Source organism: Lampris incognitus, chromosome 21 (genome assembly GCF_029633865.1).
Source record: "Lampris incognitus isolate fLamInc1 chromosome 21, fLamInc1.hap2, whole genome shotgun sequence".
Lineage (NCBI taxonomy): Eukaryota > Metazoa > Chordata > Actinopteri > Lampriformes > Lampridae > Lampris > Lampris incognitus.
In genome coordinates this window covers 15,066,047-15,091,253 of record NC_079231.1, presented here as the reverse complement: position 1 = coordinate 15,091,253, position 25,207 = coordinate 15,066,047, and the positions used below count along the sequence as shown (strand labels likewise).

Sequence of the window (25,207 nt, the reverse complement as noted above, 5' to 3'; positions counted from 1 at the left end):
AACCTTATGGCACACGTCCATACAACTGGGAACATGTGTATAGCAAAACTGTTGTTAACTAATTGGTATATCACTCACAGCACATTTTCATTTACTCTTGTTTTTTTTTTTATAAGATGCATGCTTTTATGCTGAAACATACTGTCAACACTACTGTAATGAGTAAAGAACATTTGCAAAGACAAGCGCTATCTTGCTTATTCTCGGCTCACACTGTAACGGACGCAACACAAACGATTGCTGTTGTTTTCTGTACTTTCTGCCAAATCTGACAACCCCCCCCCCCCCCGTTGCTGTTTCCTCTCTATTTTAAAAAAAATCCTTTTTCTCCCCAATTGCACTTGGTCAATTACCCCACTCTTCCGAGCAGCCCCGGTAGCTGCTCCCCCCTGCCGCTCTGGGGAGGGCTGCAGACTACCACATGCCTCCTCCCAACTCCGATACATGTGGAGTCGCCAGCCGCTCCTTTTCACCTGACAGTGAGGAGTTTCGCCAAGGGGACGTAGCGCGTGAGAGAATCACGCTACCCCCCCCCCACCCCTCCCGCGAACAGGCGCCCCGACCGACCAGAGGAGGCGCTAGTGCAGCGACCAGGACACATACCCACATCCGGCGTCCCACCTGCAGAAACGGCCAATTGTGTTTGTAGGGACGCCCAACCAAGCCGGAGGTAACATGGGGATTCGAACCGGCGATCCCCGTGTTGGTAGGCAATGCTGTTTCCTCTCTAACTTTAATTTAGTCATGAATGATCTCCCAGGCTGGCTAACGAATTAATATGGATCAATTGTAAAACAGACAATTCTGGTGACATTTGGTTTTCAAATGCCACCATTTTTTTTTGGGGGGGGGGGACAATCCGGACACACGCACACACACACACATCAATTAAGCACATATGATCATCTTAAAGACTTGCCAAGTCACAATTTTTCATGTTTTTAATTAAAAAAAAAGCAACAACACGAGACAAGCCGGTCTTTTCAGATAATTTATTGCGATAACAAAATATATATTGTAACAATAGAAACTGGATCGACCTCTCCTTCCAGAAATTGCACAGGATCATTTGTGAAGATATGTAGATGACCCGTGACGCTTTAGCATATTATGGTAACATCAGCTGGACATTCAGAGAGAGCGAGAGTGCCTTTAAAGTGTAGAAACCCTACATGTTACATCTAGAATAAATGAAAGGAACAACAGTATCTCTACTCATTACCAGAAGACATCACAGCATGCTGCATATTTCTCTTATAGAAAATACAGAGGCGGGAAAGGTGCTTATTTCTCTGACGGTATAAATGTCATTCATATCAACGGGACACAACACTGTGTCGTAACTGCTTTTGAGACAAACTTCAAATTAAAGAATTGCATGTGGATGTCTCTCGCTAAGCAGTATCGCTATTTGGGATCACTTCTCATTTTATTTTTCTCTCTACCAAAAGGGAAATCGTCCCCATTTCGTGGGTACGTGCTGTTATGATTCGCTCCTGCCATGCAACTTGGTTTCCTGCTGCGCCCTCCACGCAGTGAGCACCTCGTCGCTCTCATAATCCGTGGTGGTGGCCCGAGACCTGATCCTCTGCCTGGTCTGGGCAATGAAGGCCGCGACTTCATCCTCTTCCTCTTCCCCTGCCACCTCCCTTCGGTTCCGCCCACCCTCCGTCCCACCGCTCTCGTATCGTGAGGGGTGCCCGAACTTCGTCTTGGTGGAGGAGTCGCGGTAGCTGCTCGTCCCGTTGCGGCTCTCTTCGTAAGTGCCATATGATCTCGTGGACTGCTTGAATCCGTTAGAGGCAAAGTCTGTTCCCAAAGGTGACCCGGCGCCCCGGTAAAGACGCTCCGGGCTGACATCCCCATTCGAGGAGTCTGTGTGAAACCTTGACCTGTATCTGGACGTGACGTTGTATTCCCCCTCCTCTTCTTCTTCATCGACAGTGCAGGAGGCCCTACGACTGGAGAAGTCGAATTCGGAGGCGGACGCATCAAGGTCGTCGTAGGCGCCCTCCAAAGGGTCGGGCTCTGCTCCGTCTGTGGTGGGTTTCCTCGGTGGAGGCCTGACGCTTTTCAGCCAGTCGTCGATGCTGGTGTTCTTGTCTTTCTCCAGTGCCGTGTTGAGATTCAGGCACCCAGAGAGGCCATAGCTCCTCGTCAGTTTCTCAGCTCTTTTCTTCTTTTCCTTGAGAAAGTCCTCCTCTTTCCTCTTTCTCTCTTCCTCCTCCTTCTCCTCCTCATCTTCATCGTCCTTTGGTTTCTTCTTCTTGTATAGCGTGCTGCGTTTGTTGTCCTCCAGGATTTTCTTCTTTTCATAGACAGCCATCTTGTCTCTCATCTCAGACTTCATCTCCTTGTCCATGGAGTCCAGCTTGCTTAGATTGACATGGTCTTGGAAGAGGCTGTACAGAGGAACACTGGTGGTGGTGATTTTAGTTTTCCTGGAGGCAAGGCTGGAGCCCGGCCCTGTGAGCCCTGAGACACCAGATGAACCGCCATCCGAGAGAATTGACTCTGTACGCCCGGCATGAGCACGGGACAGTACGCTGGAGTATGATGCCCCGCTCAACATGGATGCTTTGTCATCATTCACGCCACGCCTTGAGACCACACTGGAGGCTCCTCCGCAGCTGAGCACTGACCCTGCGCGTGATGGAGGAGGCAAGCTCATTTCACTTTGTTTCTGAGCTAGCGTTTCTGAGACCACATTAGCAATCCAGTTCTGTATGCTGGCCAGGTTGACCATGGGTTCCCCTCCGGGGCCCTGGACAGTCGGCACCGGAACAATGGGAGGGACAGGAGTTATAGGGTGAGGTGGACCCATAGGATGTGTCGATCTGTTACTCCGAGCCTGCGAGACGGAGGAAATGACGGATGACCTACCACTGAGCATTGACATGTTGTCATCGTTGGCGACGCTCGGTGGGCCCGCCACCCCGGCTCCAGCCCAGAAGGCAGAGAGAGGAATGGTTCCCCCACTGACGCAGCTCTCCGCCTCCCAACCGCACATGGACTGGCTCTCCTCCAGGGTTTTCCGGGAACGCTCCAGGAGCTCCTCGCGCCTCTGCCTCCTCTTGGCCGTGGCTGAGTCCTCGCCTCGGCTCATCTCCAGGATTTCATCTTTATTCTCTTCCCCATAACGCTTCTGCTGCTTAAGCTTCCACGTCTGGTAGGCAGTCAGGTTGACGTCCTCCAAAGCCGGCGTCCGAGCCTCTCCCTCACCATCATCTTCTCCTCCTCCTATGGAGCTTTTTTCTCCATCCTCCCCATCTTTCTTGTTCCAGCCAAACTGGATTCTCTTGATGCGCCAGCGCTCCAGAGGCGTCAGCTTCTCCTTGTTCTTCTGGCAGAAGTTGTACATGGAGCTGGTGTCAGAGAGAATGCTCTCCAAGTCTTCGTCAATCTTTTTTGCTCCCTCCTCTGTGGCGGTACTTTCCCCATCTCCATCCTCATCTTTAACGCGGTAACGAGCAGCAGCCTGTTCCTCAATCTCTCTCAGGCGCTGTTTCCACAAGTCGGAATAGCTGGTGCAGCTTGAGGTCGACATGGTGTCAGAGGGCGGTCGCCTGGTTCGCCGCGTCACCCGTTCTTTCACCGCTCGGACATCCTCACTCGTGATGCTCTCCAGATCGGCATCTGCACCTTCCCTGGTCCTCCTCCCCAGCTGTTCCCCCATAAGCGACATCTCATCTTCTGTGTCGCTGTTCAGCTGTGCCTCCCACCATTCCTCATTCTGGTATTTCTCATTCCTCCGCTGCCACTCGCGGATCATGCTCCCCACGCCATCATCCTCCTCCTCCCTGTGCTCTGCTCCCTCTGTCCCAGGTAGGACAAGCTCCCCTTGGGGTTCCGTCATTCCTGAGTCGCCTGGCCTGTTTGTAACTCCCGTCCAGCCGCTCTTGAGGGCCGTAGCAGCTGCGCTGGAGGCCACACTGCTCATGACGCTGGCCCCATCCTCCTCTTCCTCCATCATGATGGAGTGTGCTTTCACACCCATCATGCTCCGCTCCTCCCCCTCTTCCTCCGTGTCCTCGTCATCATCGTCATTGACAGCGCCCTCGCCGAAGATGCGAGCACGGGCACGCGCGTCAATGACGGAGCACTGGCTGAGGGTGTCATCATCGTCGTCACGCTCTTCCATGAGTGTCTCGTTGAACTCTCGCAGCTGCTTCAGGAAGCCCTCATTGGGACTGATGGCACGTTTCTTCCTCAGTGTTGTCAGGGCCTCCATGATGGTCATGTGCTGGAAGATCATGAGGTAGGATGCCACCAGGACAGCAGAGCGACTCATGCCCATCATAGAGTCCACAAGTACCTTACCTGCAGGTAAGAAAAAGTTCTCATCAATTATTCTGCAATTTGAGCACAATTACTTTTCAGTAGGAGCAAAAAAAACAAACAAGGACACATAGCATCAGAGAGGCAAAGCACAACTGTTGCGTGACTTTGTTGTGAGCAGAACTATACAGGATCCTTGTGTTAAGTTTGTGATTGGAAATAGGTCTAGTTTTGACTGCTCATTTTCAATTTAGCATCCAATACTGACTGGATGCTTAACATTAACATTGTAAAATAAATTGGTGCTGAATCAAATCATGTTTTTAGCTGACCAACAACCCAGAAGAGCACCTAATAGCATAAAGGAAGTCAATTCATCTGTTTACTTTTTGGACCCCCCCCCCCCTTTTCCCCCCAATTGTACCCGGCCAATTACCCTACTCTTCCGAGCTGTCTGGGTCGCTGCTCCACCACCTCTGCCGATCCAGGGAGGGCAGACTACTACATGCCTCCTCCGATACATGTGGAGTCACCAGCCGCTTCTTTTCACCTGACAGTGAGGAGTTTCACTAGGGGGACGTAGCGCGTGGGAGGATCATGCTATTCCCCCCAGTTCCCCCTCACCCCCAACAGGTACCCCAACCGACCAGAGGAAGCGCTAGTGCAGCGACTAGGACACATACCTACATCCGGCTTCCCACCCGCAGACACGGCCAATTGTGTCTGTAGGGATGCCCAACCAAGCCGGAGGTAACACGGGGATTCGAACCGGTGATCCCTGTGTTGGTTGGCAATGGAATAGACCGCTACGTTACTCAGACGCCCCCTCCCATGCATTTTAATGTATTTGTGGCAGTTTGTAGGACAAAAGTACTACTACCTATGTACATTATCTAAATGAGCATTTGGTGGGAGGGCTACATGTCTTTTTCTGAAAAGCCGCATCAACAACCACCTGATTAGCTAAGGAGACGTCACAGCCATTCGTCATATGAGCGCTTTAATTACACGAAGTAGATTTCAAGAGGAAGGATGAGTGCTTTAAGCCACAGCTCATACTTTAAAACAGCAGAGAGACGTGAGCAATTCAATATAATGGGAATTTGTTGCTCAATCATTCCAAATGCCAGTGATAAGACATCTACTAATCTATCGAGTGCCAAAGGCATGTAAGATATGTATGGACAGAGGACTAGCTCGCACGTGACCTCCAACCATGAATTCATATTAGACTGATAAGGATTATTTGGCTTCTCCATGTGAGCCACCTTCCAACGGACGGATCTGAATTCATCTCTCATTAATTAATTCTAAAGAGCAAAAATAAAAATATACACATCAATACACTAGCCAGCAGAACACAAACAGACAAAAGGACAGAAAGGAGCTAAATTAGGCTGATTTCGTCCAGTGTAGTCTAGTTTTAGTCAGGTGTTGAGTATTTTATAGTCTAGTGTAGCTTATTCCCGTTTTGCTTTGTCAGGTTTGATGTACATAGTGTATTTGAGTTTAGACTAGGGTAGTTTAATGTCGTTTACTTTAGTCTTGTCTGGCTTAATTTAGTTTAGCCTAGTTTAGTTCAGTTGCACAGAAACAAAGGAAATCATGACCATGATTAAAATGCACACTGTTCAGCTGAGACAAGGGAAACCTAAGGTGATTTGATCGTCTCACTCCGAAAGACGATGAAAAAACAAATCCAAATGGGCAAACGACAACCCAAACACAGATGGATGAACAAACAGATAACCCCACCTTTGTGCGTCAGCAAGGCCTCATCTAAGAATTCAGCCGTCGTCCGGAAGTGAGGGGAGATGTCCACATCTGTAAAATCATCCACCTCGATGCCCATGTACTGGATATTCATGCCGGTGTAGAAAGCCTCGCCTGTGTAGACGCCTGTGCCATGGGCGGTGTTCAGGACGTGGGTGATCCCCATGCGCTTCAGTCGAGCTTTGTTGACCGCCACTGATCTAAAAGAAACAAGAGACCGTAAACTCGTGTTTCATTAGCTTAAGTTTGACCCATGCAGCACTGGTGTTCTTTTTTTTCTCTTTTGGACCCCCCCTCCCCCCTTTCTCTCCAATTGTATCCGGCCAATTACCCCACTCTTCCGAGCTGTCCTGGTCACTGCTCCACCCTCTCTGCCGATCCAGGGAGGGCTGGAGACTACCACGTCTCCTCCGATTCATGTGGAGTCTCCAGCCGCTTCTTTTTACGTGACAGTGAGAAGTTTCACCAGGGGGACGTAGCGCGCGGGAGGATCACGCTATTCCCCCCAATTTCCCCCTCCAAAAAAGGCGCCCCGACCGACCGGAGGAGGCGCTAGTGCAGTGATCAGGACAAATACCCACATCTGGCTTCCCACCTGCAGACACAGCCAATTGTGTCTGTAGGGACGCCCGACCAAGCCAGAGGTAACACGGGGATTCGAACCGGTGATCCCAGTGTTGGTAGGGCAATGGAATAGACTGCTACGCTACCCAGACACCCCATGGGTGTTCATTTAAAAGTGAAGTCCCAATTAGTCAAGAAAAACTATTTCAGCCAAATAAATGACAACACTAGCTCATGGTTGAGTGGTATATATTGATGCGTGTCAGTAAACTTAAATCTTGAAAGCGGTGTGCACTTCTTTGGACTTGCACGTGACACAGACATGGGTATGTCATGCAAATGAAACAATCGAAACCTGTGCTGCGAGGCAACAGCGACAAGCACAACACCACTGCGCCGACCCTCAATGATGAATCCATACACACATAGACACGTTCGAAACTATTCATACCTGTTAGCATACATATACGTATATATACACATACATGTCAGAATGCCCAGGGTGCAAATACAGGCCCCCACAGAAAAACACACTGGGAGCTGAGGAGAAGGAGGTCGACCTGTTAAGACTCACTTCTCGGCTATGAATATGTTGGGCCACACCTCGTCCACGGCATTAATGGGGGCCTCCACACGGTCCTGGACCAGGGCCCGCTGGATGTCCAGGACGCAGGGGGTGTTGTACGGGCTGCGGTCGTCGATCATGTCCTTGACCCGGTTGTAGAGGTCCTCCACCATCAGCTGTTCTGCAGTTTCCAGCATGGACTCTGGGATGGACTCGACCCGCACACTGCGAGGTGGCAGCTCTGCGAAGGAATCATCATCGTCATCACCACCATCATCAGGTTGAGTAACTGAAATTTATGCAAGGAAAAGACTTCAGCCAAGCAATCCAAATGGTGGAAGACACGCCACTTGTATTGGCTGCACTGTTGACAAGTGTTCTTGTAGGTTTTGGATGTGTTTTTGTCTTTGTGTTGCCCTGCTGTGGGCTGGGGGAAATTACATTTCGTGACAAACAAATGTTCCCGATTCCTGATATAGGGATGAAATTAGCAATTGTTTATTTTCTTCTTTATTTTTAAATGTATTTATGCATACTACTTTTAAAGATAACTTCATAAACAATAAGCGTCTCTTAATTCTCACCAAGCTGTTGAAATACCCTTGAAAAATTACCTTTAAGGTGCCTTTGCTGTGATATATGTATCCCTCTGATAATAGAGTCTTTTTTTGCCCCCCCCCCTTCTTTCTCCCAAATTGTACCCGGCCAATTACCCCACTCTTCCGAGCCGTCCCGGTTGCTGCGCCACCCCCTCTGCCGATCCGGGGAGGGCTGCAGATAGCTCCTCCGATACATATGGAGTCGCCAGCCACTCCTTTTCACCTGACAGTGAGGATTTTCACCAGGGGGATGTAGCGCATGGGAGGATCACGCTATTCCCCCCAGTTCCCCCTCCCCTCCGAACAGGAGCCCCAACCCATCAGAGGAGGCGCTAATGCAGCGACCAGGACACACACCCACATCTGGCTTCCCACCCACAGACATGGCCAATTGTGTCTGTAGGGAAGCCCGACCAAGCCGGAAGTAACACGGGGATTCAAACCGGTGATCCCCATGTTGGTAGGCAACGGAATAGACCGCTACGCTACCCCTCATATAGAAATATTTTAAACATGTGGTTGCAGGAAAGGAAATCAAATCCTTGTTGAGAGCTGTGTCAGTGCCATGCTCAACCCATGTGTGTTTTGTGGACAGTGGTCCATAAAGCTAACTGATTTACATAAGGGAGTGTTTGGATATAGCAGCATGCACACATGGACACGTGGGAAAAACAACAAGTGCGCACACACACACACACACACACACACACACACACACACACACACACACACACACACACACACTTTCCTGATTATTTTTTTCCCAGCGTAGTACCATTAAACTGCACATGGCTCATAACTTCTGTAGTTACAAGAGCACAAGCACACAGTCACACAGTAACTAACTTTTATGAACATAAAATTGGACATGTATGAAAGATTTTTCTGCAGCCATAGCAATCATGCATTATGTATTGCAGTGGCTAATATATCATCACTTTAAGAACCTCTCCCCCGCTGCAGTAATAGGCCGTGTGTGTGTTGGATACTGTGGGAGAATTTATTTCCTCAATCTGCGGGACACCACATCTCACATGAGAACATTTCAGTCTCGCCACACCATAATGAAATATTATGGAAATGAAAGATTCTTTTATAGGAATTCGCAGACTGTTAAAAGAGATTAAGCTTGCTGAATGTGGGCTTAGAAATCACAAGTATGTTCAATGCTGAACCGGACACGGTTTGAGCGCTCAAAGTATACTCATATCTGATGACAATTTAGAAACCATATTCGATACTCGAACTGATAATGAAGGAGAGCTGGTATTTGATTTTGCTTTTCTAATACACTAACCAATCTCTTCTGAAGGGGTTCGGTTTGTTGAGTCACCTTGAATGTAACTTTCCCATTAGCGATGCATAGGAAGCCACATCCGCGGACACTTAGGAGTGATTTAAAGGGGCAGTTCACCCCAAAATCAAAAATACATGTTTTTCCTCTTGCCTGTAGTGCTATTTATCGATCTAGATTGTTTTTTTTATTTCTTTTATTTTCCTCCCCAATTGTATCCAGCCAATTACCCCACTCTTCCGAGCTGTCCCGGTCGCTGCTCCACCCCTCTGCCGATCCGGGGAGGACTGCAGACTACCACATGTCTCCTCCGATACACGTGGAGTCGCCAGCCGCTTCTTTTCACCTGACAGCGAGGAGTTTTACCAGGGGGACGTAGCATGTGGGAGGATCACGTTATTCCCCCTAGTTCCCTCTCCCCCCTGAACAGGCGCCCCGACCGACCAGAGGAGGTGCTAGTGCAGCGACCAGGACACATACCCACATCCGGCTTCCCTCCCACAGACATGGTCAACTGTGTCTGTAGAGACGCCTGCCCAAGCTGGAGGTAACACGGGGATTTGAACTGGAGATCCCTGTGTTGGTAGGCAACAGAATAGACTGCTCCACTACCCAGGCGCCCCTCACCTAGATTGTTTTGGCGTGAGTTGCCGAGTTTTGGAGATATCGGCTGTAGAGGTGTCTGCCCTCTCTCGAATACAATGGAACTGAATGACACTCATGTTGCTCAAAGTGCAAAAAAAAAAACATTTGAAAAGCTCAACAGCAATGTCTCTCTCCAGAAATCATGACCTGGTTACTCAAGATAATCCACAGATCTTGTAGTGAACAGTTTCATGTAGGTGTAGTTCGGGCTAAGAAAGTACTTCCTACATGCTAGCAACAAGGTCTGTGGATTTTCTCAAGTAACCGGGACATGATATGTGGAAAGAGACATTGCTGTTGAGTTTTTCAAACATATTTTTTTGGCGCTTTGAGCAACACAAGCTGAGTACCATCCAGTTCCATTGTCTCCCAGAGAAGGCCGCCATCTCTACAGCCAATATCTCCAAAACTCAGCACCAACACGATCTAGATGGATAAATAGCACTACAGGCAAGAGGAAAAACAAGTATTTTTTATTTTGGTGTGAAGTGTCCCATTAAGCAATTGGATTACAGTCCAACTTGTGTGTGTCTCTGGTCCACTTACAAGCTGAACTTTCATGTGGTCAAACCAAATCAGACTGCTGTCTGATTACCCAGAATGCATTTTAAACTACTATGAGCAAATCTTTTTCAGAATCACGAGTTCAAACTTTTAATATAGTCCAGTGCAAGTCCATTGAGTCGGCCTCTTGTATCCAGTCAACACGGCCATGTTCAGACTGGCAGCTCAGATCTGGTTTTTGGCATATCCAGATTGTAATCAGATTGCTCTCCTCAAGTCTGAACAGCAAAAAAACAAAAAACAAAACAAAAAACAAAAAAACTGGGAAACTTCAGAAATTTTTGCAAATCAGATTTAAACCTCATTCATTGATGGTCTGTAATGCGATTCAGATTTAATTTCTAGATATGTGTCTCGGTCTGGGTGCTCGTGTTGGACTTTGATCTGTCCTTTATGTCACTTGCAATGCTGCTAGCACAGTGACGCCAGGCTGTGACCGCAGTGGGAAACACGGCTGCATATTTCAACCTCAGTATTTTCTGAGTGCACAAATTTGACCTGATCACTTCTAACAAATTATCTATAAGTAGACAGTCCAGCAGATTGGATTTTAGGCAAATCTGATTTTCCTGCAGTTTAAACATAGTCTGTGTTGTTTTATCTATTTAAATCTTGCTGTTACTTGTGGTTTATGCTTTGGTTTGAACACAGGGCGAACCTGTCCCTGATGGATCTTCCCGTCTACATTTTTGTTAACGTTCAAGCAGAAGATGAGAGAAGCTTATGGACACCCTGTCACTTTGGACTTGGAGTGGCCTAAAAACAGGAATTAGTTGGAAAGGATGGATAAAGACTGTTGATTATTGAGACTGTTTTGGTACTGAACTGTTTCCACTTTGGGGAAAATTTCGAGGCTGAACGTCAGGTTTGTTTTGTTTTGTTGATTTTTTTCATCTTTTTTGTCCCCAATTGTACCCGGCCAATTAACCCACTCTTCTGAGCCGTCCCAGTGGCTGCTCCACCCCCTCCACCCGCTGCAGACTACCACATGCCTCCTCCCGATACATGCGCCGTCGTCAGCTGCTTCTTTTCACCTGACAGTGAGGAGTTTCGCCAGGGGGACGTAGTGCATGGGAGGATCACACTATTCCCCCCAGTTCCCCCCTCCCCCCTGAACAGGCGCCCCGACCGACCAGAGGAGGCGCTAGTGCAGTGACCAGGACACATACCCATATCCGGCTTCCCACCCGGAGACATAGCCAATTGTGTCTGCAGGGATGCCTGACCAAGCCAGAGGTAACATGGGGATTCAAACCGGCGATCCCTCTGTTGGTAGGCAACGGAATAGACCACCACGCTACCTGGACGGCCTCTTGGTTTGTTTTTTGTGCTGCACAATAAACAACACATGGTTTACCAGAATTCCTTCCTCAGTGTGTCCTTCCAACTGACCGCCTCAGTCTTGATGCACTCTCTTCATCCAGATACGTTTATCAAGAATACCACTGTCAAGCTCAACGACCATATACTTTTACAAAAGGAAGTCACAAAGAGGAAAAACAAGAAGAAACTAAACTGGAATAAAAAAAATGTCATAGCATTTCGATGCCACCTTTAAATCCCCCCTGTCATCGCTCTTACCTTCATTGATGATCTGCTTCGCAGCGATGGCAGAGGAGAGGTGGATGGGCTCCATAAAGATGCTCTCAGCGTCAGAACCAGATATCATGGAGAACCTGGACTCAGATGATGTGGAGAAACTGGAGAGAGAGCAAGAGAGAGAGAGAGAGAGAGAGAGAGAGAGAGAGAGAGAGAGAGAGAGAGAGAGAGAGAGAGAGAGAGAGAGTGAGTGAGTGAGTGAGATACAGACTATATCTCCATGCAGACTAATCTTATAGTCATAAACTGATAACGACCATAGGCTGATTGCTAGAAGAATCCACATATAAGGTATTAGAGAAACAGTGTTCATCCAAACCATATCAATGCTTTAATCAAGACAGTCCATTGAACTGCTTCCTCCCCATACATAAGACATGAGGGAAAGAGTAATGTGAAGACACGCTATACCTTTGACCCAGAGCAGTTCTGGAAATAATCTTTACAATTCACTCAAGGCATTTACACCCACGTTTGATATGGTAATAACCATAAGTGTAGGTTTCCAAAGAAGACGGACACCAATGTTGTCACCACAAATTCCAGCAATATTTGAGAAAATTCATTCTCCCAGCCACACACACACACACACACACACACACACACACACACACACACACACACACACACACACATTAAGTGTAGATATCTCATTTTCAAAGCTCTTTCTTATGTTGCTGTAAAATGTGACATCCTATGTCCCCCAACTCTCCAGACTCCTTACTTGCTGGGGGAGGGACAGCGGAGGTAATGAGACTGGATGACTTTGACGTTGCTGCCTCCTTCATCTCCATCGGGCACCGTCTGATCCCCGCGCTCCGTGTTCTCGCTCTCGGATGCCATGGCAACTGGGATCCCTCCTTCCTCCATCATGTGTCGCTCAGGACTGGGTCAGCAGCCAGATCCCTTTGATAGAAAGAGAAACATGCTCGTGAGAACGACTGACGTGGGAGAGAGACAGTTTCATCAACCGAGCATGATCCCATGATGAGGAATGTGACTTGGTGCGTTGCTCTCAGTTACATATAACATACACGTGTACAAAGTGAGATATAAGGGTTAGAAATAAAAAACTAGATATAATAAGTATAAATATGAGTATGAGCAGTTCCATGTGAGCAATATTAGAGGCGTAACAGAAACAGGGGTGTGCTATATGTATGTGTGTGCCATATTTTGCAATACCAGGCCCTACACTAGGGTCTGATAAGAGGATTGCAGGTAAGACTGAGGTGAAACTCATCCATAGTGTACCTTAATCTTTTACATACCCCATTTAGCAGACTACCGAAATACATGAATGTACATGTAAACAAATGGAAGCGCACGGGGGTCATGTTCATAATGTGATTAAGGAGACCAAATGGGGGCATCTGGGTAGCGTAGCAGTCTGTTCTGTTGCCTATCAACACAGGGATCTCTGGTTCGAATCCCCATGTTGTCTCCGGCTTGGTCGGGCGTCTGTACAGACATAACTGGGCGTGTCTGCGGGTGGGAAGCCGGATGTGGGTATGTGTCCTGGTCACTGCACTAGTGCCTCCTCTGGTCGGTCGGGGCAGCCGTTTGGGGGGGGGGGGGTAGCGTGATCCTCCCATGCGCTGCGTCCCCCTGGCAAAACTCCTCACTGTCAGGTGAAAAGAAGCGGCTGGTGACTCCACATGTATCGGAGGAGGCATGTGGTAGTCTGCAGCCCTCCCAGGATCGGCAGAGGAGGTATAGCAGTGACCGAGATGGCTCGGAGGAGTGGGGTAATTGGCTTGATACAATTGGGGAGAAAAGGGGGGGGACCCCCCCCCACAAAATAAAATAAATAAAAAAAGGAGACCAAATGGTGGGCTATTCTCTAAATCCATCCCCTAAATTCGTATTTTCACAGGGACTCTCGTGAAGACTGGATTGATTTTAAACAATGGTGAAGGTTTACCATGGGCGTACTTGCTGGGATCAAATATCAAAGCATTAATTAACTGCTAGGTGCACTGGGGTTATGGGTTTTTTGGGAGAGGTACAAAAAAGAAGACCCCCCCAAGCTCTCTTTACTTTTCAACGAAAACACTAGTCTCACTCTCTGAGGAGGTCTTATTTAAAATGTGTAAGGATCACATTAAAGAAAAATACCAGATGCGTTAATCTAGAAACTGAGTGTGTCACAGCCAAGGTGTGGGAAAAAAGAAGGTTTTGATAATGACACATAGCATTTGAATTCGATATTTTGGTCTGGTTCCTATTTGTTTTCAATGAGATCAGACCAAGCCAAATTTTAGGCAAATCACACCAGTCCTATTATGGGATTATGAGCGCAGCCTGTAAATACGCAGCAGCGGTTACAGACACAAGTTTTGGTTGCTTATGTGTAATTACGCTGCAATGACTTGACAAAAACATGTCGGGTTCTGATCAAAGAATATTGATGAAGAGTTTATAGTCATCAGAAAGCGTGCCAGATAGACAGAAAGGTAGAAACCGAAAGGGACTGGGTCATGCAAAGACTCGCTAAACCATTATGACCGGCTGAGAGACTTGTTGCTGCTCATCATTCACAACATACGTCAAAACTTAGTGTTTAACCTTCATCATAGAGTCAAGTACACAAAACAACAGCTACATACACACAACCAATATGGCAGTCAGTCAATATGATTTACAGGCTGTTGTTCTATGAGTATGTGCTTGTGAATTTGTGAGTTTATATCAGTGTGTGTGTGTGTATGTGTACGTGTATGAGACTAAGTCAGGGTAATATCAAGCCCGCGAGCCCATCTATATTTAGCCCCCAACGACAGCTGCCCCATAGATTGTCAGGGCTGAGTGGTGCAACAGACTGAAAGGCCAGACACACACCCTAAGGGAAGGAAAAACAACACACACCAACAGCGAGACTGAAACTCAGAAACACTGACAAAAAGGGAGCCCTTTAGTTCTGTACATTACCATTCATACAAACACAGCATCTGTCTTTCCTACCTCTGTCGGGGCTTGTTCCAAAGGTGGGTTTGGACGTCCTCAGTGATGACGGTGGGAATGATACAAGGACCTAAAGTTGGAGAGCCCCTGGGGCCTGTCACTCATCTACCACCACCCTACCCCTGACCCCCACCCTCCCACCATGCAGCCCTCTTAAACCCACCCCCAAAACACACACACACACACACACACACACACACACACACACACTTCTCTCTCTGGGACTGTCCCACCAACGTGATGTCGCGACTGCCACTCAAGAGAGGCACATGGACACACACACACACACACACACACACACACACACACACACACACACACACACACACACACAATTTCTAATCTTTCTGATGATTTACTATAACTATTTGGAGAGAAAATTTGTTTTTGTAAAATTTTAATTTATTTTCCTTCACCAGACTTGGCAGAGACTCTTTATCTCATTCAAGGACATTTCACTAAGTCTTTTGAAAATGGCCCGCTGACCAAGCATGGTTCAATCTTGCCACCAACACCAAACTGGCTAGCCAATTAAGAGACCATGTAAGAGACCTCGCTTGGAACTGGAAGAAGAGGAGGCAAATTTTTGTTGCTCTAATAGAACGGATTCTTCCAGCCCTGTCCATAAGACATCAACATATGTATATTGTCTATGAAAACTGCCTACTGGAGCTGTCTGAGGTGCCCTGTGTGTCAGCCTATTCTTGTGCTGCTATGATCAGACCCTCTGTACTGTTCTTCAGTCCAGCCTTTTCTAGCCACTGGTAGGATTTTTCAATATCAGCTACACCTTCTATATGTCGATGGCACATCCCATAGAGAGGCTTAATCTTCCACGATGCCTCCTCTTCTTCTTCCTCTGGGCACACATATATAGTCCAACCTTGGGGTTGTCCCGGGTCATCCTCTGTGTGGAGTTTGCATGTTCTTCCTGTGGGTTTCCTCCGGGTTCTCCGGTTTCCTCCCACCATCAAAAAGACATGCATTTTAGGGTTAATACTCCTGCCTGTGCCCCTGAACAAGGTAATAGGAAAAAGAACTCTAGTTGGTCAGCGCCCACTGCTGCTATATAAAAGGATGGTTAAATGCAGAGAGCTAATTTGTTGTAAGAATACAAAGACAAAATAAAGTGGCATTCTTTCTAAACACATAGGTTTAATGCCAGGATGATCCACCATGCATGATGGTTGGTTTTGAAGCTGATGTAGACTTTTTGTATCCAAGTAAATTTGAAAGGTTAAGTGACATAGACTATAGAAAAGACAATGGCTGCATAATTACAATTTAATTCACCTAGCATTCATACTACCTGTGGTATCTCCCTGCAGCAGACATTCTCGGGCTCTGTAGGCATTGTTTCACAGTTCCCACAAATACACCTGTGCTAGCAAAATTATTTGAGAAGTGACAACATTGCAGGTGTAGTTTATTTGAATGTTTTGTTACTAATAAGGACATAGGTCACAAATGCAACAATTTTAATAACATTGTTAAGATTAATAAGTACATAATGTTTAAATGCTGTAATAACTGGCAAGCACATAGTAGTACAAGTTATGAGGCGTTGGCAGACAATTCTACACCCCCCCCCCCCCGCTTGGTCCATTGACAGGTGCTGTTGTAAGGATAAGCGGTTCGGATAATGGATGGATGGATGGTGTAATGGGAATAGCTTGATGACGTTTACGTTACTTGCATTTAATTGAATCGGAAATCAGGAACAATTTATTTGAACAAAGCAAAAAAAAAAAAAAAAAAAAGCTCACAAACAACCAACAACACAGTCCACCCAGTGCAACACAGTCCAAAAACTACCGTCCTCACAACAAACGCCAGTCTGGACGACTGTCGGAACTGCCGGTCTGCATGGGCTAGCAGTTAGCCTAGCCTGCCCCGCTTCCGCGTCCAGTCAGACCACCCTCAGTGCCTCCTCCTCAGGCACAGCTCCAGGCAGGGCCGCGGTCCCTGGGCCCATTGGAAGCAGCAGACCAGGCTCCCCCAGGCGCCAGCCGACCCAAAGCCAGCTCTCCAACCAGACACCCTCGACACACCTCCCTCGCACTCCACACGACGACACAAACGCATGCAGTCACGGCACAGTCGACGCTAGGCGAGGCCGCCTAAATGCCAGAAACCTAGCTTTTGATAACCTGAACATAAACAAACCGTACACCCACTCGAGTCACTAGCAGTGGGTTGTCCGCGACACAGCTACCACAGTCAGCAAGACCGCATGCCCTCAGCTAACGTACAAATATACCAAAAGAAATTTCAAAGTGACATAAAGTTAATAACACACCTTTCAGAAACGCCCTGTTGTATCCTTGATTCTTGAACTTGTTTGGGAGCCTCTTGCTCAGGGTCTGACTCTGGTTCAAACGCGCGGTTACACCGTCACGTTTTCTCCGGCAGCCATGTTTCTCCCAGGATTCGCGCTCAACAGTTGCCATGGTAGCGCAACACCCCGCGGAAGAGGGGCGGGGAAGCAGCGGTTCATTATCATTTAAACGAACAGGCACTCAAACCGCCCGTTCTGATAGGGTGAGAAGGTTGCTGTGGCGCTTGATCCTTGTGGTATTTTGACTAAAGCGTGTCACAGACATTTCATTAAGACCCAAGAGAACTGTGTTAACTTGTGGAAAAGGGGTATTGAAACTTTTTTTTCCCCATCAGAGACGTCCCCTGGATCGCTTGGACATCACATTATTAGCTCAGCACTCAGCAAGGAAGACTTGGGATCGCAAGCCAATACGTCAATCATTGTTTTCTACACAAATTTCCTACGCCAAAGACACTGTTAGTCTAATTCATACTCGCTGCTCTCCAAGTCACTTTCCACCATCTTGTCCGAGGATGTTGATTTTGGCATATGAATTTTGTCCACTCTATTGAAGAGTGACGTCAGTGGAGTTTCTCAGCATTGAGTCTATGCGACGTATCGCTCTCCCAGCGGACTGCATGGGGCGCCGTCTGATGGCATTACAACAGCCATGCAAAAACATACACCACTTATTAGTAAAATTGCTCTCGATATTACAAGCTATCAACCCATGCACGCATTTACTTTTACATTTTCCATCTACAGGTCACATAAGCTGCACTTTACCCCCATCGGTGGCACAGAAACGGAGCCCCTAACCTTGGCTTTGTTATGGCCATGTATGACCGGTGTACTTTTCCACACATGCTCCACTTTACGACAATAGCAAACCCCAGTTAATCGATAGTATAAATGCTTTAACGGTATTCACAGAACTGCTGTTAGGGTTTAACTGCCCTTATGTTGTGTTGCTAAGGGACCACTCGAAGACACACGTCTGTTAGTGTAACCGGTTATTTTCTTGCCCGGTGCGGGATTCGATACGAGGTGTACTGCCCCACAGGGCGACATCACTAACCGCTCGGCTAAAGGGTCAGACCCGTTAGCTAGCGGCTAACGTGTCTTATTAATAGTTTACATTAGTATACCCTTCTTTACTTGAACAATCACGTCACACTCCTTCTCCCCTCTTACAGTCACTTACATCCTATCTTGTCCTCTAGCTTCCCCTACTGTCCTCCAACTGCATCAACTCGAGACATCACACCTTGATAACACTGCAGCGAATGCAGGGGGATGCCGGGAATCCGCCGCAGCTAGGACGCGAACCCGGGTCTGTGCTAACCAGTCGACTAAATGGTCCGACCCGTTAGCCAATGGCTAGCGAGTCTAGTCATCCGTGGTCGTTACACTGTCCCCTTCCTGCGCGAATCAGCTCCCTCACCTCTCGGCGCACGCCCAGTCTCCCGGTCCCACTTCTGACATCGACGTAGCGAATTTAGCCGCGACGCGAACCCGAGTCGCCCGCACGGCTAGGTAAGCGCACGTATTGTACCCGTATTTGCTTTGTGAAAAGAGGTTATTTTCCTGTGTATGAGTAAATGTTCCTTTTACGAAGTCAGAAGACTAATCGCTAGTAAATTGCTAATCGCTAGCTAGTTGCTAATCTCTAGCTAATCGCTTATCGCTAGCAAACGTTCTAAATGCTTAATATACTCTACTCATTGTATATGGAGTTCTAAATCACGACACTTGACTAAACGAGAGAAGCAGAAGATTTAGCCTAGCATTGCCAGCGTCTGGCCTTCCTGATTTTCAAATAACCGCTCTCTGCTATGTTTTCCTGCTAGCTGATGGGTGGGACGGGAGCTGAGTAGATAACGTCATTCTCCTTGGACGCTGAAGACGAGTTGGCCACCATCACTGTTAAGGAGCCATTACATGACATTCCTCGGGGTAATAATTTTTCAACTGATTTGGTGACCAAGCACTTTTTCCCGATTAATGGATGACTTTGATAAAATAATTAACTACTTTTGCTGTCGCCAAAGCTAAAATTGATTAGTCCCCCCCCCCTTTGTGTGTGCGTGGACCATCACTAGCTGACGATGGCAGAGGCTATTTATAGAGTAGAATGCCTGCAGGCTAATTTTAGTCTGTCTGTCTGTGTCTTCATGCCCTTTCACAAACATGCAAGCATGTGTTTGTTTGGTAAACATCTGTATAATGACTATGTATCCCACCCCTAATTTTTAGATATTTTCTCCTGATTTGTCGCCGAGCCTAGTACATTTCAAGTACTCGCACCAAACTACCTTTCAAAGCCAGTATCATAAGCCAGTATCTAGATGCTAAAGGAGACTGTAAATGCAACAGGTTCAAATAACGGACCAGCTGGAGAACACCAGGCGGGGGGGGGGGGGATGAACTTGAGATGTTTACTTTTCCCGTTGCAAATGTGACGCCGGTGCAAATAAGAGCGACGCACGAAAAAAAAACTGCTTTTCATTCGGGATTTTCCCAGTTGGATTTTTTCGCCATGTAAATTAAAAGTGTTCTATTTAAAGAAACAGGCTTCCACAGGCGATTAACATGAAGAGGAAACCAGACGGGACCGCAGGCGCTCATGGGAAAAAGATGTTTGGGTGGCGGTGTCATTGGCCGATCCGTACCGAAACCACATTTGTTCAACGCATGTGCAGAAATGCGTCTGGACGGTTTGGAGACAAAGCAAGAGAGGCAAGACTGAGATGGTTTGGACATGTGCGGAGGAGAGATGCTGGGTATATTGTGAGAAGGATGCTGAATATGGAGCTGCCAGGCAAGAGGAAAAGAGGAAGGCCAAAGAGGAGGTTTATGGATGTGGTGAGGGAAGACATGCAGGTGGCTGGTGTGACAGAGGCGTATGCAGAAGACAGGAAGAAATGGAAACGGGTGATCTGCTGTGGCGCCCCCTAACGGGAGCAGCCGAAAGTAGTAGTCGTAGTAGATGTGCAGAAATGCGTCTGCTTCTTGTCGGAAGTATGTCGAAGTAATTTGCAACAGTGTCTGGGATTTAAATAAAATGTTATCTTTGTTTTTATTATGAAATAGAAGATTACAGAGTTTCATCAGGGTTAAGACGCTTTTCAACAACGTCGTAAAACGATAGCAGTGACAGGAAGTAGACTCATTTTCGCACGTTGAACAAATCGGGTTTCCGGTACGGATAGGGCAACGACAAGTCGGCCACGCGCTAACATTAGCCTCCTCGGCTAAACTAGTTTACTGGCAGTCGTCCAGGGCGACGTCACAAAACACATCCAGATTTGTCATGAGGTGAGCGGAATATATTTTATTAACTGCAGTGGGAAAGTGCTTTAAGCAGGCGATAAAACTTTTAACAAACGTTTGGCCTATAATTCTCCCCAAAATAAGCCACACTTGACCCAGCACAAGTAATAAAAAAAATGGACAAAGCATCGATGTTTTCGAACAACTCCAAATACATATGGAAAAACTCAATTCCAAAAGTCTAAAATGCCAATTTTGCAATAAAAATGAGCTCGTTCAGCATCGTCGACCAAAAATGTAGGTTACCCGCTATCTTTTGAAAAGGTCTATTAAATTCTTCGTCGCACCATCTATTATCCTGAAATTAGCGTCACTGATTTTAAATGGTGTATATGTAAATTACAGCAATACTGTGGATGTACAGGTTGACAAAAAACAGTTTACTGGGCTTTGAGCTAAGTCCAATAAAATATTTAGATTTGAGCAATGGTCCAAAGTGTATACCAGGATATCATCATAACTGTCCATAAACAGTCACAGATTGACAAAGAGCTTACCACAAATGTACGCTTTTAACTGGTCTGCCACAGTGGTCCTGCATTTTTGCAGATATCATAAATAAAATGATCACGGAGTTGTCCCATGCACACTGCAACCATCTCCATCTTTACACGCCTTTTTGTCTCATATAATCAGCTTGGTTTTTTTTTTCCTCAATGGAAGCAAGTTAATGGTCTTACCTCCTTAATTGTTTTAAGAGTTTAAAACTCTTTAGGGCTCAATCTGAAATTAAATTACCTGTTAAGATGGATATTTTTGGAGTGCATTCATTTACCATCAGCTGGGAATGTGTATACAATCAAAGATGACAATTTCCATCCATCTGACAAGCTGAAGCCTGACGTAGATCAATAAAGGGCTCTTTCTCTCTCTTTCTCACACACACACACACACACACACACACACACACACACACGCACACATGCACACACACATATCTGCAGATATCCTTATTAGGACATTGCACTGACTTCTAGTCATTGTGGACAGCCTAACCCAAACCTTAACCCTAATCCCCCCCCTTCCCATCCACCACTGTATGTCTGAGTTATGTTTATCTGTTGTCTTGTTTCACCACCATTTATTGTAAAGCAACTTTGAGTGTTAGGAAAGCGCTATATAAGTTTGATTTATTATTATTATTATTATTATTGATGTCAACCATAACCAATTCATGCCTAACCCTAACCTAACCTCAATTCATATCTTACCCCTATCCTTAACCAGGACCTCAGAAATGACGTTTTGCCTTATTAGGACCGGGCTTTGGTCCCCCACGAGGACTGCTGGTCCTAACAAGGTTAGTGTTTATACTGGAAAAGGTCTCTAAAAGGTAACAAAACACACACACACACACTTTTAAAGATTTCAAGGCATTTAGTTTTTAAAGGAATAGTGTCTGTTGGTCCTGATTGATCTGGCTGACTGTTTTAGACAAACTGCTGGGAATTCTTGTGAAATGACGAGCTACAAACAAAGAGGAAACAAATATTGGTCCATTGAAAAGGCACATACAGGCACAAAAACATCAGTGTATGTAAAGGTACGGCGACTGACAGCAATTTAACTGCAGGGAAACCACACAAACGGCACATTCATTACTACTAACTGGGTTTCCGCTTTCGTTTTTTTTTTTAGGGGGGGGGGTTGCATGTTGGTTGGTGAAGCAGGATGAAGTGGGCAATCACACTGACAGCATGTTGCCATAGATTCATAGTTTGTGGGAGCCCTCCACATTTTTGGTGGCGTTAACCACGGTTAAGTTAATTTTTTTGCTGAATAGCTCTTAGCTTGAGCAGCACTCAAATAAGATGCTGACGCATGATGAAAAGCTAGAGCCAGTGATGGACAGTGTATTGTCTACCGTCTCCAAATGTTCAATGATTGGCCATCTTGGAATCATGTAGAAATACCCACGGGACGTGAATACACCACAAGTACAACATATCAGGGCTGGCACCCTTAAAATCGGCTTGCAGCTCCTTTGGCACAATCCTTGATACCAGCGTCGGACCTTAAAAATAATTTCTTCAACCCATCTCTTCCTATCTGTTTGTTCCTCATGACTGAAGTGAATTTAACAGGTAATAAGAGCTATCACCTAGATTCACCTGTCTATTATCTCAGTGATAGGAGAGGAATTGTAAGTCTTCCTTATATTATTATTACTACTACTACTACTTTCGGCTGTTCCCGTTAGGGGTCGCCACAGCGGATCATCTGTTTCCATCTCTTCCTGTCCTCTGCATCTTCCTCAGTCACACCAGCCACCTGCATGTCCTCTCTCCCCACATCCGTAAACCTCCTCTTTGGCCTTCCTCTTTTCCTCTCCCCTGGCAGCTCCATATTCAGCATCCCTCTCCCAATATACCCAGCATCTCTTCTCCACACATGTCCAAACCATTTCAGTCTTGCCTTGTCTCCAAACAATCCAACCAGAGCTGTCCTTCTAATATACTCGTTCCTAATCCTGTCCTTCTTCGTCACTCCCAATGAAAATCTTAGTATCTTCAACTCTGCCACCTCCAGCTCTGCCTCCTGTCTTTTCGCCTCTTCTCTATATTAATACGTTACCTGGAATTAATACATATTATATTGAATTAGTACAACATGTCTATAAGAGGGACGCCCTCCTCTGATGCTCCTTCTGAGGTTTCTCCAAAATATTTTTTTCTTCCTGAAAAGGCTTTATATCTGTTGAGATTTTCCTCATCTGAATCAAGAGTTTAAGGATAGGAGGTGTCCAGTGATGTAATGAAGGATAAGCACGCTGACATGCAGTTTAGCCACCTTTTTGACTGGGCCACAACAGCGGGGCCAGCCTTACACGTGGTTGTCTGTGAGTGTTTCCCCATTGGTCGGACGGCCGAGTTGGGACTTTCCCTATTGTTCAGACGACTGAGTTGAAGTTGCCCCATTTTTCGGATGATCCGAGTTGAAGTTGCCCCATTGTTCGGACAACCGAGTTGAAGTTTCTCCATTGGTCGGACAGCCGAGTTGGAGTTTTTTTTATTGGCCGTTGCTCTTTCAAAATGAATAGGCGTGAATAGTTATTACCTATTATGTTATCAGCTGTTTACGAAACCAGTGTCAAAACAGCCGCTTTTTAAATGTAGTCGCGCAAAAACAGCCACTTAATAAATAGTCGCGGTCCAGCCATATATACTAGGTTTTAACCTAGTCTTGTCCTTTGCAGGCTATAGTTTGCCCACCTTTTTTGGGGCTGATATAAAGCTTAATTTTTATAAATTAATGGTATTTATCAAGGTAAATAGCATCAAACTGAGCTGTTGTAGAAAATAGTGTATTTCAATGGGAAAATTACAATTAAAAGCGTTAAAACGAATACTTTTTGAAAAATACTGCCTATATTGGTAGCTGGTTCCCCAGTGGTGACTGACTGACTGAAGGTTATAGTTTATCCACACTGCTACTTATCACTACATTAACCATATTGGAAGATGTGATGTGACTTTAAAGCCCCTTGGGATGTCAGTGTGATTTTGGGCTATACGAATTAAGTTTGACTTGAGGACATATTGCTCCATTTACAAGCAATCTTCATTTCAAAAGAAGATTCCCTAATACAGATTGATCCCATTTCATGCAATATCAAGTGTTGATTCCCAAAATGTCCAATATACCTATTTTGTTAAAGTAAAAAAACACAAAAAAAAAACATCGGCTCCAGAATATTAAGAATCCAGGCAAGTCTTGTATCATTCTGTCATTGATGACTTAAATTACCTGTTAATCTATACACTTGTCCTATAAAATGTCAAGAGCTTATCATAAATAACTATATGAGTGAGGATCACGTATTATTATTATTATTATTATTATTATTATTATCATCATCATATTTTTAAAGACGAAATTCCATATGCTGTTTGTAAGAAAATATAAGCCAGTTAAAGGACCTCAGAAAACACAATGGCTACATTTGTGAATTCTGGATGAAAATTAGTGATAAAACTCTCATTCAAATGAATGAAAATTAGTTGTTGATCCAGCTGCAGCAAACGTCTTGAGCGTGATGCATAGAGATCCATAGTTAAAACCCCATGGAAACATTCACTCACAGCTCGAATGCTTCCTGAGGGATTGCTTTAACCTTTCATGCATCTATAATATATATATTTTTGAAGTCCTGATAAATATATGTTTTAACAACAGTTTGATAAAGCTCTATTGAAGATAAACTCCACTGAAACATGAGTACGTACACTGCAAAAGATGTCCACCTTAAAATTACATTTGTTTCCTATTTATCCTTCAAAGCTTTCCTGCTTTTGGAACAAGTGAAAGCTCCTGCCCGTGAAATGAAGCAAATCCACTTGCTTTAAAAGCGTTTTGAAATTTCCAAAGAAATACAGGTGAAAATCCCGAGGGAAGGCAGAGTAAGGTGGATCGCTCATCGTTTAAATATAGAACTGACACTTGAACACAGCATGTTCGTGAAAGAAGTTAATTGGCATTGAAAACAACTGACTCGTTTTCGTTTGCTTTTAGAAAAAGGGGAAAGTAAAAATCAACGTAGAATTAATTATTAAGAAGGATATTTTTTCAGTGTATTCCTTGTGTCACAGTGTGTTACGAAGGACGGCAGACCTACACTCGAGAGAGAGAAAGAGATAAAGAGAGAATTAACAATGAGGTAAAGTGAGAGAAATTTCAGTTGGGAGATGGACTGGGAGAAGGTACAGATA

General features: G+C 45.8%; 1 protein-coding gene across 1 annotated transcript; it reads right to left on the bottom strand.

The window, feature by feature from the left end:
* Positions 1–984: 984 nt before the first annotated feature.
* dusp27 (dual specificity phosphatase 27) lies at positions 985–14,879 on the bottom strand. The gene is made up of 6 exons (XM_056301461.1): positions 14,846–14,879; positions 12,606–12,787; positions 11,864–11,982; positions 7,190–7,421; positions 6,034–6,251; positions 985–4,320 (listed from the first exon to the last, which is right to left on the bottom strand). The coding sequence occupies exons 2-6, from the start codon at positions 12,752–12,754 to the stop codon at positions 1,484–1,486; spliced, it is 3,555 nt and encodes a 1,184-aa protein (XP_056157436.1). The 5' UTR covers positions 12,755–12,787; positions 14,846–14,879; the 3' UTR covers positions 985–1,483.
* Positions 14,880–25,207: the final 10,328 nt, after the last annotated feature.

What these genes read in the sequence shown, in the direction of transcription:
- dusp27 (XM_056301461.1), bottom strand. Translation starts at nt 12,754, where the DNA reads ATGATGGAGGAAGGAGGGATCCCAGTTGCCATGGCATCCGAGAGCGAG. An exon ending in CGCTGTCCCTCCCCCAGCAA is followed by an intron (nt 11,983 to 12,605) that starts GTAAGGAGTCTG and finishes CTCTCTCTCCAG; the next exon opens with TTTCTCCACATCATCTGAGT. An exon ending in AACATATTCATAGCCGAGAA is followed by an intron (nt 6,252 to 7,189) that starts GTGAGTCTTAAC and finishes TGTTTCTTTTAG; the next exon opens with ATCAGTGGCGGTCAACAAAG.